This window comes from Anguilla anguilla, chromosome 18 (genome assembly GCF_013347855.1).
Source record: "Anguilla anguilla isolate fAngAng1 chromosome 18, fAngAng1.pri, whole genome shotgun sequence".
NCBI lineage: Eukaryota > Metazoa > Chordata > Actinopteri > Anguilliformes > Anguillidae > Anguilla > Anguilla anguilla.
The window spans coordinates 710,546-729,251 of record NC_049218.1 but is presented as its reverse complement, the minus strand read 5'-3'; the positions used below and the strand labels follow the sequence as shown (position 1 = coordinate 729,251).

The window sequence follows — 18,706 nt, the reverse complement described above, 5'->3', positions numbered from 1 at the left end:
GTACTTGCTGGTCTGGGAATGTAGCTAGGCTCAGTACTGTAATAACTCTGGTGGGTTGCATTTATGTTCTCTTTAATTGTTAAGTGACTTGGATAAAAGCGTCCGCTAAATTATTGTAATGTAATATAGGGCTACTCTGTATTATGGTCTATATATTGCACATATTGCACATTATTGCTGATAAACAGTTTATGTGTGGTCATGTGTCTTTGTTTGTATTTCAGTTGTAGACCTAAACTAATTGGACAGAGTGCATAATGAACTTGTTCTGAACTCGAGTCTGTTTGAAGAAGCTACATGGTAAAATAGCTCTAAGCCTACTTCTGCATTTTATTTTTTCACCCAGATGACGCGGCTGAACATTCCGTATATGTCCAAACTTTCTTTTTGTTTGCGTTTACTCAGGTTTTCCTTCTCACGAGGTCATAGTGAATCACACAGTGAACTATGATTACATTCTGTGTGCAACGTCAATATGTTGCTGTCCTGACAGGGGTGTGTCCTGAATGGAAACTATGCGACCCACCCACTTTAGCAAATACATATTAGCTTACAGGCTAGCTATTAGTACTTCCTGAGAACAGTATTCTCCTGCAGCTTCGAGGAAACACCTTTTCCTGTGGTCGTTTACTCCATAGCCAAAGTAAGTTGAAACCTTCGAAAAGTAGCCTAAGTGACGTTAAGTCCGAGGTTATGACAGTGGGTAGGGGAAATAGATCGTTTGTATAATTTTAAAGTTAACGGATAGCTCATAATAGCCTACGGATTGCAGACGAACTAGCTATCTTACAGAACTAGTTGGCTAAAATGGGACGTGATTTCGGCCTCCGATTTATTTTTTACGCTAAATAACATAGCTAGACAAGTCAACTGGCTAAAGTTAACAAGGGGCCAGTCTACTGCTGTGATATATTGGCTATATTCATTATAAAGCTAGCTTTGTGTGATTGATGATATTAGCCAGTGTATTTAATGCTAGATGGCTAGTAGTGTTCCCATTTTGTTCGTATGCGAGATAGTCTATCGTATATTAGCATGCGCTGTGTGGTGCATTGCAGGGTCCAGTAGTAGCTAGCTAGCTGTGCTGTTCTTTACTGGAACATGGGTTAAATTACGCACGGTTATGTCACAGCTAGCAGGGCAATCACAGCGTGCGAACGCACTAGAGCGAAGTAAAAGTGGCTTGTGGCCTGTTTATTTTACATTTTTAGGTAGGGTTAACTAATGGTATTAGTTGCATTACTCTGTTATTGTATTAGTAATATGATTAATTTCTAACTAGTGATGTAGTATCCAGCTCAAACATTTGCACAGTTTCAGTGTAATTTGAAAAGCCAACTATCACTGATATAAAAATAAAATACATTTATCGGTTGTCCTGCCTAGATATAACTAGCCAATTGCCATGTAGCCTAATGTTATTGTGCTATAGTCTAACGCTATCGTTGTTCGCTTTCATTTTTAGCTAGCTGGTTAATTCGTTCTCCAAAAGCTATTTCTAGTACTAGTATTTGGTCACGATCTGTCTAGTCTAGACTAAAGTTACCCATTCTCAATTGCTAGGTCTTGTTGGATAACTTTTTGACAAGATTTATTGTAGTTTATCCGCAGGTAACCCCGAGCTAACAGTGGTGTGTTGGGCCTATCCTAGATCTGTCTTCGTTTTTGATATAGCTAATCTGTTTAGCCTAAATTAACTTTAGTTATTACACGGCTTTGTTGAATGCTGGATTCTGGTTGGCCACTTCAGGCATTCGACCTCTAGACTAATTCGCGTGGGAGGTTCTTCGCCTACTAGGTCATTATTTCCCAATAGTTGACCGCGTCGTCAGGAATCATCCCGTACCTATTCTGTTTGTTTTATTACTTAATATTTAAGTCAGCGATGCTGTAACTATCATACTCTGGACTGCGGTACCTCGTACTCTAGTGCTGTGTATTCCTGTGGTAATTTTATAGTTGAATTGCTTTTTGTTAAGAAACTGATGTTGAGAAACTTTCAAAAAGTATTTCATTATGTCTGTGGCTAGAACAATTTGTCCATTTCATATTTGAGTAGTTAATATCCTAGTAATTTTGCTAACGGTGCATTTTATATAGTTGTCTCCTGAATATCCTTTGAATATTGTTTCTGATTAGGGGAAATTATTTGCATGGGGAAGTGAAATCGACGTTTCGTTTCAGTGGCAGTAGAGCTGCAACTACTGGCATTAGCCTAATACCTCATTCCCAGGCATAGCAAATAACTATAATAATAATAACAACAGCAACTTAATTTAGGTTTTACAGTAACCTAACACGAAGCAAAAGAAAAGTGAAGCATAGGCGCTGCAGACAGCAACTTTAGTGTGTTTATATTTCGGTATCCAAAAAACTCACAGCTATAATGGGTCATTTGATAACCCCGCCCTTAGCCCCGCTGTCCGCTCACAGCTCGGGGCCGAGAATAGAGTTTAAACCCACTTGCCCACACAAAATACCGGAAATGGCAGGTGAGCTGTAACCACAGAATTGCAGCCTGGGTGCCTTTCCAGGCCATAAATACACTGCCTCGCTAGGACTGCCAAAACCAGGCTAGGATTCGCCGGCTATGGCAATACCTGATAAGATAAGCAAAATTCTCAAACAAACGCTCTCTTGTCATTTTTTGACAAGGACTGGTATGCAAATTGCCATGCGAGTTTTAAAGTTGAACATTAATAGGAGCGAAGCACAACGCGGGCCACATGAAACCATAAGATGTAACACCTAAAATAAAATCAATTTTTTTACTATAAGTATTAGATTGTCTCTGAAGGCCTCGTCATCTTTTATTGACCTTTCAGGTCATTGGACTGTCAGGCTGTCATTGCAATACGATGAATTGGATGTTTGAGGTGAAAATTATCCATATACCTTTAGTTTTGTAACCTTCTTCCTTTGCTGAATATGCTCAGTTAGATACACATTTGTTAAACTTGTTTTCTGATAAATAACATTTTCATATTCATTGGGAGAATGGCAGTTTTCCCCTTGTGCATACAGAAGTTTTGCTAAACTACCTGCTCAATACTCCTCAATTTCACCAAGATCGTTGTAATAATTTAGATGGGAATAGCTAAAATCATAACTCATCTAATATATTACCATTCACTGAAACTCTCATAACATCACAAAGCAAACGGCATTACCAAAAAGTCAAATAGTGCGACATTACTAAATGTTTTCTTGCTGGGTGAGTGAAGTAAAGGAATACTGATTGAGGTGACGAGCAGTGCCTGGTGGAGCTACAGGTTACAGTTCAAGCTGTCAATGTGTAGTTTTGCACTTTGACAGAAAAGGGAACGTGTACATTACCTTACGCTCACTTAGCCTGGGTGATGCTCTTATCCAGGAAGAAACTTACAAAAGTAGAGACCATCGGTGTAAGAGCAGGTTTTTAAAAAATGTGTATTATTACCTGTTGATTAATCCAGTTGATTGTGGTGGGAACAGATCAGAAACAGACTTAAACATTCCTTTCATTATTCCTTTTATTTATTTTATTTAGTCAGTTTTTGAACATATCTAATCTGGGAGAAGAATGTGCATATCTGCAGATCTTCATCGTGCAGTGTTTTCATGTACAAAACATGTCTGGATGCAAACTGCAGAATTAGGCCTTCAGTCTGTGCCCTCGGCGTGAAGTGGCTTTCTGTGTGCTCGTGGTTTTCCTGGGCCCTGTCCTAAATGGATTTTGGGAAACGCTGTCTACTCCTCTGTGAAATAGTGTACATATTGTTCCCATTTTTATTGAGGTCCCGTTGTTTTTCAAATGAGAACGGTATGTCTGCTGATGTCTTAATGAATACGATGGACGTGACTCTGCTTGGTGTCAGTTTCAGGTCCCGTCCCGTCCTGTCCTGACAATGAGCTACCCTGGGTATCCCTCTCAGCCTGGCGGCTACCCCCCCCAGCCTGGAGCCTACCCACCCCAGCCGGGAGCTTACCCTCCCCAGGCCGGAGGTTACCCCCCTCAGGCAGGGGGCTATCCCCCTCAGGCAGGGGGCTATCCTCAGGCTGGAGGCTACCCCCCCCAGGCTGGAGGTTACCCTCCTCAAGCAGGGGGCTACCCTCCCCAGGCAGGTGGATACCCATCCATGCCCCCTGCAGGTAAGTCATTTGGGCTTTTGTGCATCTCTGGAAGCTAAAATGCTTTTCAGTTGTCATTATAGTATCTTGCTGTTGGCTGTGTTCTGGGTAGAACTTGCACTGTCCAGGTCAAGTCATTGCTGGCACACGGTGGGTCCCATACAAAACCGGAGGTGTGTGGTTCAGCCCAGTCTGAGGACACGTGTGTGTGTTAAAGTAATGAACACGCGTGTGTGTGTTAAAGTAATGAACACGCGTGTGTGTGTTAAAGTAATGAACACGCGTGTGTGTGTTAAAGTAATGAACACGCGTGTGTGTGTTAAAGTAATGAACACGCGTGTGTGTGTTAAAGTAATGAACACGCGTGTGTGTGTTAAAGTAATGAACTCGCGTGAGTGTGTTAAAGTAATGAACACGCGTGTGTGTGTTAAAGTAATGAACACGCGTGTGTGTGTTAAAGTAATGAACACGCGTGTGTGTGTTAAAGTAATGAACACGCGTGTGTGTGTTAAAGTAATGAACACGCGTGTGTGTGTTAAAGTAATGAACACGCGTGTGTGTGTTAAAGTAATGAACACGCGTGTGTGTGTTAAAGTAATGAACACACGTGTGTGTGTTAAAGTAATGAACACACGTGTGTGTGTGTTAAAGTAATGAACACGCGTGTGTGTGTTAAAGTAATGAACACGCGTGTGTGTGTTAAAGTAATGAACACGCGTGTGTGTGTTAAAGTAATGAACACGCGTGTGTGTGTTAAAGTAATGAACACGCGTGTGGGTGTTAAAGTAATGAACACGCGTGTGTGTGTGTTAAAGTAATGAACACGCGTGTGTGTGTGTTAAAGTAATGAACACGCGTGTGTGTGTTAAAGTAATGAACACGCGTGTGTGTGTTAAAGTAATGAACACGCGTGTGTGTGTTAAAGTAATGAACACGCGTGTGTGTGTTAAAGTAATGAACACGCGTGCGTGTGTTAAAGTAATGAACACGCGTGCGTGTGTTAAAGTAATGAACACGCGTGCGTGTGTTAAAGTAATGAACACGCGTGTGTGTGTTAAAGTAATGAACACGCGTGTGTGTGTTAAAGTAATGAACACACGTGTGTTCGCGTAATGAACGTGCGCGCGCGTGTGTGTGTGTGTGTGTGTGTGTGTCTGTATTGTTCTTGTGGGTGCCCATGTCCCCTCTGAGCCACACGTGCATGGCGGTGCAGAACTGGTAAAAACCTGTGCTGCAGAACTTGCGGGCTGCACTGGGAGAATGGCACACTGTCCCTTAAAAAACAAAACAGAACAAAGGATGAGGAGCATCTAACATGTTCTTTCAGTCATCATTGCTCTAGGCTTTCAAGAGCACACTTTAGGATGACAAAACCTTTCAGGCATTGACTTGAACGTTTTGTCATGACCTGCATTCCAAACTTTGCATAACACGTCTGCTTCTTTTACACAGTGTGATCCTGTTCTCCTACACAGTGTGATCCTGTTCTCCTACACAGTGTGATCCTGTTCTCTTACACAGTGTGATCCTGTTCTCCTACACAGTGTGATCCTGTTCTCCTACACAGTGTGATCCTGTTCTCCTACACAGTGTGATCCTGTTCTCCTACACAGTGTGATCCTGTTCTCCTACACAGTGAGATCCTGTTCTCCTACACAGTGTGATCCTGTTCTCCTACACAGTGTGATCCTGTTCTCCTACACAGTGTGATCCTGTTCTCCTACACAGTGTGATCCTGTTCTCTTACACAGTGTGATCCTGTTCTCCTACACAGTGTGATCCTGTTCTCTTGCACAGTGTGATCCTGTTCTCCTACACAGTGTGATCCTGTTCTCTTGCACAGTGTGATCCTGTTCTCCTACACAGTGTGATCCTGTTCTCTTGCACAGTGTGATCCTGTTCTCTTGCACAGTGTGATCCTGTTCTCTTGCACAGTGTGATCCTGTTCTCCTACACAGTGTGATCCTGTTCTCTTGCACAGTGTGATCCTGTTCTCCTACACAGTGTGATCCTGTTCTCTTGCACAGTGTGATCCTGTTCTCTTGCACAGTGTGATCCTGTTCTCTTACACAGTGTGATCCTGTTCTTTTATCTGTTTCATACCTGTGTGTGTGACACCGGTTAATTTACTCATTCATTCCATTATCAGGAGTTTTACAGCGTTTAGACTGCTCAGTTGGACCTGTGTTTTGTAGTTGTTCCAGTGACCTTCGATATGCGCTTTCAATACAAGCGTCTGCCAAATAAATGTAATGTAATGTTATGTAATGTCTTAGTGAGTGTGTGTAATTTAACTCTTTGTGTGTTTGTGAGCATATATGGTTGCTCTTTAATTTTTTGATCTCAATGGAGATAAAATGTATGTAAACGGTTAATCTTGTCAAACAGACATGTCAGCGCAGCAGTGAGTCTGTGAAGTTTAAATTGGCGTTCTGTGTTTCAGGTGGTTGGGGCGGTAGTCCTGGCTTTCCCTCCATTGGTCTGGACAACCTGAGCAATCCTGCGTTCAGTGCTGCCAATATGAACGCGATGGTAAGCCTGACCTTAACAGAACAAAACTCAATCGTGTGCAGAAAATCATTCCTGGATAATTCACTGTAATTTACGGGGCTGAGTTACGGTATCACGGCTTTGAACGTACATTTTAATCGCTCTAAAAATCAGAAACAATGAAGCGGCCTCCTGTCTGGCGTCTGGTCTCTCTCTTCTGCTTCAGCGTCAGTGTAAAGCTAATGGCCAAACGCCTCATTAATTTGCCAGCTCAGTTTCTGTAAAAACTTCCTACTTGTGATTGCGCCTATCAGTTTCCTGTTCCTGAGTGTTGTAGTCCTTAACCGTACGTTAGCAGTGCCTTTGACTGTCCGTGCTCTACCCCGCCCTGCCCCGCCCGTGTCTGTTCTGTTTGCATGTGCTCTTTTTATCCTATGCACTGTCTCTCGCCACCGCAGGCCAGCCAGATCTCAGGTGCCATGGGAGGGTTTACCCCAAATCCGTCCATGTACTCTCAAGCACCCGGTGGGTACCCCACCCCCCAGCCAGGCGGGTTCGGTGCTCCCCCCCCTAACCAACAGCCTTATGGCATGTACCCCCAGTCAGGAGGAGGCATGCCCCAGGGTCAGGGCTTTCCCACGGCCCCCTCAGGTCAGCCTATGCCCAGTTACCCAGCAGCCCCTGCGGCCGCGCCGGCATTCGGAGGAGGTGCTCCGGTGGCTCCACCCGTTAATGTAAGGAACTCTGAAAACAGCGCCGTAGCAAAAACACCAAACCACACCTTTCACCGTAAACACCCCCTCCCTTCCCCTCCCCCCTCCCTGAGGATAGCCCCCTGGTGAGTGGAAGTGCTCCCATGGCCCCCTCCTGTACAGCACCCTGGAGGGTTTCTTTGGGGTTTTAGGCTATGGTATAGCATAGAGACATACGGTTTGTATGGTATAGCATAGAGACATACGGTTTGTATGGTATAGCATGGAGACCTATGGTTTGTATGGTATAGCATAGAGACATACGGTTTGTATGGTATGGCATAGAGACATACGGTTTGTATGGTATAGCATAGAGACATACGGTTTGTTTGGTATAGCATAGAGACATACGGTTTGTATGGTATAGCATAGAGACCTACGGTTTGTATGGTATAGCATAGAGACATACGGTTTGTATGGTATAGCATAGAGACGTACGGTTTGTATGGTATAGCATAGAGACCTACGGTTTGCATGGTATAGCATAGAGACCTACGGTTTGCATGGTATAGCATGGAGACATACGGTTTGCATGGTATAGCATAGAGACGTACGGTTTGTATGGTATAGCATAGAGACCTACAGTTATAAATTAAAAAAGGTATTTTCATAATTAGGCTACATTACATTAACAGATGCTGTGGATAACATTGTAAGTGAATGCAAGGCAGTTATCCACAGACTGGGCTGAGTGCAGCATAATGGTAGAAATATTCAGTTTAAACGTAGGACATGGTTCAAGCTGTATTTGCTGTAGTTTTGGTGTGTTTTACTGCCCAAGTGTCCACTGCTCTCATTTCCCTCTCTCTGGTCCAAATTAATTTGTGGTGATTTTGGGTGTTGTTTCCTCAGAGGGGATACAGAGGCTCCATTCAGGACTTCCCGGGGGCAGACCCGCTAAAGGATGTGGAGGTGCTCCGGAAGGCGATGAAGGGCTTTGGTGAGTGCTGGCCTGGCTCGGTGTAGCCCCCTGGCCCTGTAGCGACTCCGCCGTGTAGCCCCCTGGCCCTGTAGCGTCCCCGCCGTGTCGCCCCCTGGCTCGGTGGCCACTCCCGTGTCTGACTGGGCCGTTTCCTTGCAGGTTAAAAATAACACACCGTTGCCCTTTACGGTGGAGTAACGGGATCATTTACAGTGGAGCCCATCATACCGCACGCTAAATTTATTGGTGTAGCAGCTGGAGCTGGTCGTAGCAGTTTGTACTGAGTTTACCTTTCCTTCTCACGGTTTACTGAAAAGGCCTGAACTCTCCAAAGCTGACTGTGGGATGGGTTTAGTCCTGTAGTTAGTCCTGGGGTTGGTCCTGGGGTTAGTCCTGGGTTTAGTCCTGGGGTGAGTCCTGGGTTTAGTCTTTACGCATGTTAAAGTAAGTGAGCGTAATGGCGGCTGACACTCTGTACTCTCCACAGGTACCGATGAGCAGGCCATCATCGATCTGTTAGGAAGCCGCACCAACAAGCAGCGTGTGCCACTGCTGATCACCTTCAAAACCGCCTACGGAAAGGTATCGGCCAATCAGACGTCCTGCTCCTTCATTCGCTGCTGTACAACCTCCGGATGCAAACTGGCCAACCGAACACCGGGGCAAAAAGGCTAAAGATCTAGAATTAATAAGATCCCAAATATGCTGCTTTTATTTTTGATGGAAATTTTTTTTCAAAATAAAATAGTTTTCTTAAATGTGATTTTTGAAAGTAAAAAAAAAAGTTCAGTGGGGAGTCCAGAATATTTGTGTTGCTTTAAAACCGTTGCCAGAAAACCCGGTAGAAATGATGCATGATTCGCAGTGCACCCACTGTGGGCGAAACGTGCATGTAGACCAGAGTCCAGCCTGTGGACCAGGCAGTGCTCTGTGGTGAAGCTGGTGCTATTTGGGGGAGGGACTTGTCTCTTTGTCAAGAAGAGGGCGTGTGACTGTATTCACGGTGACGTGCAGTCATTGGTCAGACTGTGTTCACAGCGAATCAGGCGGTTGCAGAACTGGGGCTAATCTGGGAGCCCTGGCCAATGTAAAGCCACCCTTCCCCTAACAGGAAGAGGCCGCTGCCCTGATTATGTAACTGAGGCTGAGTTCTCCACTGTCTGATGGATCTGTCCATGGCTTTCCGTTGAGACAGGAGGAAGAGAGGAATCAAAATGTAGTCGGCAGAAGAATTTTGTGAATTGTGTGTAATGCTTGATAATTCACTGAATAATATTTTTTATTTATTGTTTTTCAAATTAGGATTTGATAAAAGACTTGAAGTCTGAGCTTTCGGGGAACTTTGAGAAGCTGGTCCTGGCGATGCTGATGACCCCAGCGCAGCTGGATGCCCACGAGCTCCACGAGGCCATCAAGGTCAGCAGAACTGCGTGTGCGTGTGTGCGTGTGAGCGTGTGAGCGTGTGTGTGTGAGCGTGTGTGTGTGTGTGCATGTGTGCGTGCGTGTGCGTGCGTGCGTGCGTGCGTGTGTGCGTGAGCGTGCGTGTGTGCGTGCGCGCGCGCGCGTGCATGCATGTGAGCAAGCATCGGATGCTTTCTTACACCGTTCTGCTCTTGTGCCCTCAGGGTGCTGGGACTGATGAAGCTTGCCTGATAGAGATCCTGTCTTCCCGCTCAAATGCAGAAATCCGAGAAATCAATGAAATCTACAAAAGAGGTGGGCGTGGCCACCGTCGTTAATATTCAGTAGATAAGTCAGTCTGGAGCCCAGCCCAGCAGAGCCTGCAGTCTGGAGCCCAGCCCAGCCCCCCTCGCTGTCATGTTCACTGAAATGCGGCCCCCTCCCCCCCAGTCTCAGACTGCAGCTGCTGAGTCACTCTCAGAAGCACAGCCCTGTGCGTGCTGTTCTGTGCTGATAACTCAGTGGTCTTCAGCTCCAGGAAGGGAGCGTGCTGGCTGGCGTCCCGTCCCCCAGGGGGAGCGGAGAGGTGACGGGGTTTGGGCTGAGCTGAACGGACCTGCCCTGGGTATTTCTCCAGCGTCTCTCTTCTGAGAGCTGCGCAGGGTTCACAGAAGGTTTAGGACTGATCGTACCGCACCGCAGAGAATGTAACCTCACAACATCCTTCCTGTTGCACTCTGAAAGCACTTTATTTCTGCAGGAAGTGGAATCGGTGGTCAGCGCAGTTGTAGAGCCCGGAGCAGTGGGCAGAACAGACAGAGCTCTTAAATTCTCTGTAAACATATTAATTGCCGTTCTCAAGTGCTTATTGTGTATTAATCACACCTGCAGTTCAGCTCCTAGCATGTACGTATGTGCGTCATGTTCGTGGTAGTGTTTGTGATGCAGGGTTTGGTCCCAGGGTGATGAAGCTCTCTGTCACTGTGTGTGCCCCCCCCTCTGTGTACCCCCCCCCCCCCCCCCCCCCCCCCCCGCCTTTATTTCAGATTACAAGAAGAAGCTGGAGGATGCAATCAGCAGCGACACTTCCGGACACTTCCGCAGGCTTTTAGTATCACTGGCTCAGGTAAAACTGCAGAGAGGAAATAATGTGACTTCAGACAGGAAGACAAAGATTCTTTACTACCTAACTTGGCACCACAACAATACAGAGGCTGAACTCTGACCGGGAAAGTCAGTTTCTGTTCTTCTCTCAGCTCGCTCTGTGGTGTGAGGTGAACCTCAAACCTCTGTGTGACAGGAAAGCTAACAAGCTACGTGCTAAAGCAGTGGTACCGGGTAATTAATGCCGAATGTACATTTACATTTTTTATGAATTGAAAATAAAATATTCAGTTATTCATGATCTTTTTGATATTTGTTTTTGATAAATTTTTAAAGTGTTGGGAAAAGTATAGCTGTGATAGCTGTGATCTGGACTCCTTTACAGCATAGACTGGCTGGTTGGTAATTGATTGGCTGGGACTATCTGGGAGGCTTTAAGTTACTGGTCCAGTTCTCTGGTCATTAAGCTTTAAGTTACTGGTCCAGTTCTCTGGTCATTAAGCTTTAAGTTACTGGTCCAGTTCTCCAGCCGTTAAGCTTTAAGTTACTGGTCCAGTTCTCTGGCCATTAAGCTTTAAGTTACTGGTCCAGTTCTCTGGTCATTAAGCTTTAAGTTACTGGTCCAGTTCTCTAGACATTAAGCTTTAAGTTACTGGTCCAGTTCTCTGGACATTAAGCTTTAAGTTACTGGTCCAGTTCTCTGGACATTAAGCTTTAAGTTACTGGTCCAGTTCTCTGGCCATTAAGCTAGACATTTTCAGCCTTGTCTGGCTCGTTGTTCTATAATGGGCGCAATCGTTTCCTGTGATGTGTCCCCGGACACTGACAGACCTCAGCCTCACCTGCACATGGAAAGTAAACGCGCTGGTTACAGGCATTAGCAAAGCGAGCGAGCTGCTGACCGCCTGTCTCCCTGTCCTCAGGGTAACCGTGACGAGAGGCCGCAGGTGGACATCAGCCTGGCCAAACAGGACGCCCAGGTAAAGCACACTGCCAAACTGTGTAAAATTAATGTTACGATTAAAAACGAAAATTTGGAAATGTTTTTAAAGTATATCAGAAGTTCCCTCCTATATTCATAAGTATTACATGTGTAAGTGAGTGTGTATGTGTGTATTTATCTTTAATATGTAACGGAAAAAAAGACAGGCAGTGTTTACACATTTGGAGAAGTTTACATTTGCCAGGGGTATGAAGTAGGACTGGAGAGAAAAGAGACCGTACTCACACCCTGCACAACGGCTGCATTTTTGAGCATCACTTTCAGAGTTATTTCAGACTGTCTTAAACCTTTCGGAATTGTGAACTACCACCATCCCGCTTTTGCGCATTGGAGGTTCCGCCGTACTGAACGGTGTCTTAGCTGTGAGTGATTAGCCGTTAGCCGCGCTGGCTGTAACCCTGCCAGTGCCGTACTGAACAGTGAGTGATTAGCCGTTAGCCGCGCTGGCTGTAACCCTGCCAGTGCCGTACTGAACAGTGAGTGATTAGCCGTTAGCCGCGCTGGCTGTAACCCTGCCTGTGCTGGTACTGAACAGTGAGTGATTAGCCGTTAGCCGCGCTGGCTGAACCTGCCAGTGCCGTACTGAACAGTGAGTGATTAGCCGTTAGCCGCGCTGGCTGAACCTGCCAGTGCCGTACTGAACAATGAGTGATGAGTGATTAGCCGTTAGCCGCGCTGGCTATAACCCTGCCAGTGCCGTACTGTACAGTGAGTGATTAGCCGTTAGCTGCGCTGGCTGAACCTGCCTGTGCCGTACTGAACAATGAGTGATTAGCCGTTAGCCGCGCTGGCTGTAACCCTGCCTGTGCTGGTACCACAGTCTCTGTCTGGTACTGAACAGTGAGCGATTAGCCGTTAGCTGCGCTGTCTGAACCTGCCAGTGCCGTACTGAACAGTGAGTAATTAGCCGTTAGCTGCGCTGGCTGTAACCCTGTCTGTGCCGTACTGTGGAACAGGCGCTCTACGCAGCGGGTGAAAATAAGCTGGGGACCGATGAGTCCAAGTTCAACGCCATCCTGTGCGCCCGGAGCAAGCCTCACCTGAAAGCAGGTAAGCGCTTTCACCCCCAGCTCTGCTCCTCTCTCCCTCACTGCTGCTCTTCAGCCTGCTAGCACTGAAGCAGTCACAGGACCTGTGATTGGCCACAATATTGGTTCTGCACCAGTCATCAGGTGTGTTTGCTTTGCGTCGTGCTGAAAGGTTTTGCATGTGCTGAAGGTCTGAGTGCATCAGGCCCTTGGTGTAAATCCTGTATGTAAATATTAGATGTGTTGCATATTATAATTTTACGTGTTTACATTTAGTGTGTGTACAGTATGAAGGGTGAGGTGAGTCTGAGCACTGTTTTGCTTCCCAGTGGAATTCAGTTGTTGGTACCAAACACAGGACCTGTTTTGAACCGTAATGTTGTTTAATTCTGTTAATTGAGCAGGCGTGTGTCAGGTCAGAGTGATGTCATTGTGATGTCATCTGTGTGCAGTGTTCCATGAGTACCAGCAGATGTGCGGGCGTGACATCGAGAAGAGCATCTGCAGGGAGATGTCTGGAGACCTGGAGAGCGGCATGGTGGCTGTCGGTAAGAACACACACCCACGCATGCACGCACACTAACACACACACACACACACACACACACACACACACCCACGCATGCACGCACACTAACACACACACACACACACACACACACACGAGCACAAATACGTGCACACACAAAGGTCATTTTTTTCTTTTAAAAATAAGATTAGAAGCTTATCTTTCTTTGGCAGTACTTCTGTGGGTTAGTGGAGTCACTGCTGTGTTAGCGCCCCCTAGGGGCTTATAGGGCACTTACAGATTGTTCTCAGTGACGGGCACTGTTCCACAGCACTGGCTGTCCCGCGGTACACAGTGTGGCTCACGCTTTTAAATTTGCACCCGGTTAGTGGTGTTTGCCCAGAAACTACCAGGAACCAGTTTATTTGCCCTTCTTTGTACTTTCTCATAGTCTGGTACCCAGAACTGCACACAGTACTGACTGTGGTCTGATAAAGGCCTCATACTACACATGGCCTCCTTAGATTCATCCCCCTTACTGCAAACACAGCCTGCGTTTCTCTGTTAAATACGACAGTTGTGTGGATGAGTGCTGTAGGATGTTTGTTGTATCTGGAACGTTTCCTGATGCAGCTTTTGTTTAAATGTGGTGTGGATCAGTGCTACAGGATATTTGTTTCCTTGTTTGACTGAATGTTTTCTTTTTCCCTGCTATGCTGTCAGGGTTCAGTTTGATGGTAATGTTAATGTGTCTGTGCGAGAGCGTCACTTCTGAGTGTGTACAGGGGTGTGTGTGTGGTGTGTGTTTGTGTGTGTGTGTGCGTGTGTGTACAGGTGTCTGTGTGTGTGTGTGTGTGTGTGTGTATGCATGTGTGTGTGGTGCGTGTTTGTGTGTGTGTGCGTGTGTGTACAGGTGTATGCGTGTGTGTACAGGTGTATGTGTGTGTGTGTGCGTGTGTGTGTATGCATGTGTGTGTGGTGTGTTTGTGTACAGGTGTCTGTGTGTGTGCGTGCGTGTGTGTGTGTGGTGTGTGTTTGTGTGTGTGTGCGTGTGTGTACAGGTGTCTGTGTGTGTGTGTGTGTGCGTGCATGCGTGTGTGTGTGGTTTGTGTGTGTGCGTGTGTGTACAGGTGTCTGTGTGTGTGCGTGAGTGCGTGTGTGGTGTGTGTCTGTGTGTGTGTGTGTGTGTGTGGTGTGTGTTTGTTTGTGTGCGCGTGTGTGTACAGGTGTGTGTGTGTGTGTGTGTGTGTGCGCGTGCGAGCGTGTCTGTGTGTGTGTGTGTGTGTGTGTGGTGTGTGTTTGTGTGTGTGTGCGCGTGTGTGTACAGGTGTCTGTGTGTGTGTGTGTTTGTGTGTGTGTGCGCGTGTGTGTACAGGTGTGCGTGTGTGTGTGTGCGTGTGTGTGTGTGCGTGTGTGTGTGTGCGTGTGTGTGTGTGCGTGCGTGTGTGTGTGTGTGTGTGTCTGTGTGTGTGTGTGTGGTGTGTGTTTGTGTGTACAGGTGTCTGTGTGTGTGTGTGTGTGTGTGTGTGTGCGTGCGTGCGTGCGTGCGTGTGTGTGTGTGGTGTGTGTTTGTGTGTGTGCGTGTGTGTACAGGTGTCTGTGTGTGTGTGTGCATGTGTGTGTGTGCGCAGGAGGCCCGTGTTACGCGCTCTGTGTACTCTCTCCATTGTTCTGTGTTTGCTGTGCCACGCATCACACCCCCGTCTCTCCTGCTGTGTGGCTCCCGGACGCCGTTCAGGCGCGGGGTTTGCGCAGTCACGCGTGTGTGAGGGATAAGCGCGTTACCTGTCCCAGTTATCACACACTCAACACACTGTGTGTAACAGCCATTATTTTTATTTTTATTTACATTATTATTAATGAATCATTAATAATAATTAATGATTGGAGCCCACGGCCTGTCCCGCTGTGTGACATGCCTGTCCATGCGTGTTCTGGGTCTCTGGTCTGGGTGCTGTGCTGTTTCACTGAAAGACATTAGGCTGGAAAGGGTATAGAGCAGGGCTGCCCATCCCTGTTCCTGGAGATTACTGTCCCATAGGTTTTCACTTCAACACTATTTAGCACACCTGATTCTACTAATTAGCATCTCAGTGAGATCTCTAGCTGCTGAATACGGTGTGTTTTGTTATTGTTGGAGTGAAAGCCTACAGGAGGGTAGATCTCCAGTTAGGGTTGGAGTGAAAGCCTACAGGAGGGTAGATCTCCAGGAGCAGGGTTGGGCAGCTCTGGTGTGCAGTCACAGTCCCAGCTGCAGACAGTGATCCTCTGTGTTGTGCTTTGCAGTGAAATGCATCAAGAACACGCCGGCCTACTTCGCAGAGAGGTTGTACAAAGCCATGAAGGTAAGACCCGCATGCCCCGCCCACTCTGAGTATGATTACTGTCATCATCATCATCATCATCGTCATCGTCTTCTGACTGATAACCCACCTCTTCAGACTCCACCTAAACCCCGCCCCTAACACTTTTACCTGTTCCTAACTCCTGATTAGGGATAGCTTCTGTTTCTGTTTGCAGAACCTGTGGGTCCATTAGAGTTTAACATTGGAGTAGTTTTGTTTGTGTAACTGTGTTTCATGTTCACTAGGGCAGTTGAAGTTGTAAATAGGGTCTGCGTTCCTGGCACTTCCTGTCTCTCTTGGGGCAGTGAATTACTGCACTTTGGTCCCTGATCATAGCCGTGGATACGAGCGCTTGCGAAACGGCAGACGGACGCTCTCTCGTCCCGTTGGGACGTGTGACATCACAAGAGCAGAGGCCTGTGTGCAGAACAGGAAGTGTCAGATTGCGTAACGGCGAAGTGCAGTTACGCAAGCGTGGACTTTTCCTGTAGTAATGCTGTGATTGGCCCGCTGCTGCGTGTTCACAGGGGGCAGGAACCAAAGACCGCACCCTCATTCGCATCATGGTGTCGCGCTCTGAGGTGGACATGCTGGACATCCGCCAGGAGTACGTGAAGAGCTACCAGAAGTCTCTGTACACGCACATCACCGTAAGCCCCTCCCCCTTTTACACGCACATCACCATAAGCCCTTTTCACATCTGCCTTCTGGAAATTTTTCATCTTTGGTTATTATTGCAAAATACTTAAAATATTCAAACTATTTTTTAAAATATTCAGATTCAAATAAACGTACTGGGGCAAATGTGGGATGGGGGAAAGAGAGAGGGATAAATGAAACAGGTTAACGTGATTATTAATGTTTGGCTTTTCTGATTTACTCTCTTGGGTGACACCTGAAGCTCAGGAGACTGATGAGCGTGTGTTTCTCTCTCTCTCTGGCGACAGGGCGACACCTCGGGGGATTACAGGAAGCTGCTGTTGAAGCTGTGCGGCGGGAACGACTAGAAGCTTCTGCCGATGCCTCAGGGACTATAAAACAGTGAAAAGACCGTCGATACGTCGCCTTGCTGGTACAGACCAGAGAGGAGCTCGACCAATCGTATAGTCTGTTGGTAATAAACCAGTACAACAAGACCAGCAATCATAGGTGGACACTTTTCTGGTAATGCTTCTGGGCTCCTTGCCAGGAAGTTTGCTAGAAATATCCACCATTCACGGTCAGCGTTGTTGCATTGTTGGTTACCAGCGTAATCCCTGATTGGTGGAGCTTCTTTCTTGACTGTTGTGTCCCTGTTTTATTATACCTGCGTACACTCTGTCCCTGCAATGTCTATCACAGCTCTTCTGCTTACAGTACATACTTGTTTACTGATTTTTAAACGACACTGTAATATTGCATGTTTTTTGGCTAATTGCACTATAAATGCCATATCTTTTTGCAGTTTTTATAGTCATGTGAGTTTTCATTAGAAAGTATATTTGTTTATACATACAGTATGTGTCAGGTATATGCTGGATATCATAATGGATAATGTGTTGGAAAGAATGTGCATCGAAATTTAAGAGGTATATATTTTATAAACTACATTATGTTGCATTCATGTATTTCCCGGTGCCAATGTTACAAATATGGATTTTGTACTAAATTCTTTTACAACTGATTACAAAATGTATTTCAATTTTCTGTTGTTTAATATAAACAATGTAACTGATTTGTTTAGTGACTATACGCAAAGACAATTACTGAATTAGATTTACATCGTATAACTTTCTTTGAATACGTCCAGCTAAATAAATTATTTCTTATCTTTTGCTTAACAAAAATCACATTTCTGCTGAAATATGTATTTCAATGCAAATAAAATGCAGGAGACCTATTTAAAGTAAGTGCTGTCTGTTGAGCTCCCCGTTCGGTGTTCTTTGTGTTTAATACAACTGTGACACACATGGCTGACTTCAGGTAGGAGGTGCTGTTCTCTTACAAGCGCTGTTCTGATTGGCTGGCATCACAGAATTCGCTCTGCTAAGGTGGCCTATCCTGAGGCAAATATCAGATGGGTCCTTATTTTTCAAGGCAAACCCTTGTGATGGTCAGAACCATCTAATTATAGCTAACAGCTAGAACACTGACTTGTAATTTTTTTTTGGGGGGGGGGGACATTCCAAAAAACCTACTTCTCAGACTTTTAAATGAGTACACAATGCCACACAGTTACGGTTATACCTTTGTGGTTATGGTTAAACATTAAAACACACAAGGACATAAAATTAGGTTCAAATGTATTCTGAAGGTGTGCTGGTGATTGAAGGTGTTGGCTGGACTGTGAATCTGAATAAGGAGGAAATGTCTGCAGCTCTCAAATTCAAATTAAAAATGCTTTATTGGCATGAAATACATTTGTACTTATTGCCAAAGCGTACACACAGAAACAGGAATAGGAATACAAACAACATTGTGGTAACGACAACAATGCAATTAACAGTGTGGTAATGGCCACAGCGAATAGGCTATATAATAATAATAACAATAATAAAATAATAATAATAGTAATAATAATAATAATGTAGAAAAAGCTCTCTCTCTCAACCATATTTTACAGGACCTGTTACTTTGATGTCAGCCTTTAATGGCAGAATCCTTGGAAGTGCTCGTTTCACATTGTACAACACAAAGTTTGGAAGCATTTCTGCTCTTCTGAAAGAATCACAGCATCTTGTTTTGTTAGGTCATTTATTGAATATTGATAATGGCAATTCTTCAAAATTTGAGCGTTCAATTGATTTTCATCTCACATTTTACGTGTGTGTGTGTGTGTGTGTGTGTGTGTGTGTGTCTGTGTGTCTGCATGCATGCATGTGGTTTGATGTACAGAATATATAGAGCAGAAGAAGGCTTATTGAGCACAATTGCCAAAGGCTAGAAATGCTAGCAGGATATATTTCACAGTGCTTTAAATCTTACAGCAGATTTATAATGGATGCAAAATGTTCAATACATTAATACTGCATTACATGTGAACACAAAGATCGAAATGGTTTTT

At 45.5% G+C, this 18,706-nt stretch overlaps 1 protein-coding gene across 3 annotated transcripts; it reads left to right on the top strand.

Annotated features, from left to right (window-relative positions):
* Positions 1-489: 489 nt before the first annotated feature.
* Positions 490-17,552, top strand: anxa11a (annexin A11a). 3 transcript variants are annotated; one of them, XM_035400569.1, is made up of 15 exons: positions 490-643; positions 3,858-4,131; positions 6,554-6,642; positions 7,203-7,334; positions 8,205-8,292; positions 8,762-8,856; positions 9,577-9,690; positions 9,900-9,990; positions 10,722-10,801; positions 11,703-11,759; positions 12,739-12,832; positions 13,263-13,358; positions 15,605-15,663; positions 16,191-16,313; positions 16,611-17,552. In XM_035400569.1, the coding sequence occupies exons 2-15, from the start codon at positions 3,888-3,890 to the stop codon at positions 16,668-16,670; spliced, it is 1,422 nt and encodes a 473-aa protein (XP_035256460.1). In that variant the 5' UTR covers positions 490-643; positions 3,858-3,887; the 3' UTR covers positions 16,671-17,552. The 3 variants fall into 3 exon arrangements, with proteins under 3 accessions (XP_035256460.1, XP_035256458.1, XP_035256459.1); XM_035400567.1 differs by having other exon boundaries at positions 7,059-7,334; XM_035400568.1 differs by having other exon boundaries at positions 511-643; positions 3,864-4,131; positions 7,059-7,334.
* Positions 17,553-18,706: the final 1,154 nt, after the last annotated feature.

Coding starts and splice junctions, on each gene's coding strand:
- anxa11a (XM_035400567.1), top strand. CDS start 3,888: ATGAGCTACCCTGGGTATCCCTCTCAGCCTGGCGGCTACCCCCCCCAG. Junction 4,132..6,553: donor CCCATCCATGCCCCCTGCAG/GTAAGTCATTTG, acceptor TCTGTGTTTCAG/GTGGTTGGGGCGGTAGTCCT. Junction 8,857..9,576: donor TCAAAACCGCCTACGGAAAG/GTATCGGCCAAT, acceptor TTTTCAAATTAG/GATTTGATAAAAGACTTGAA.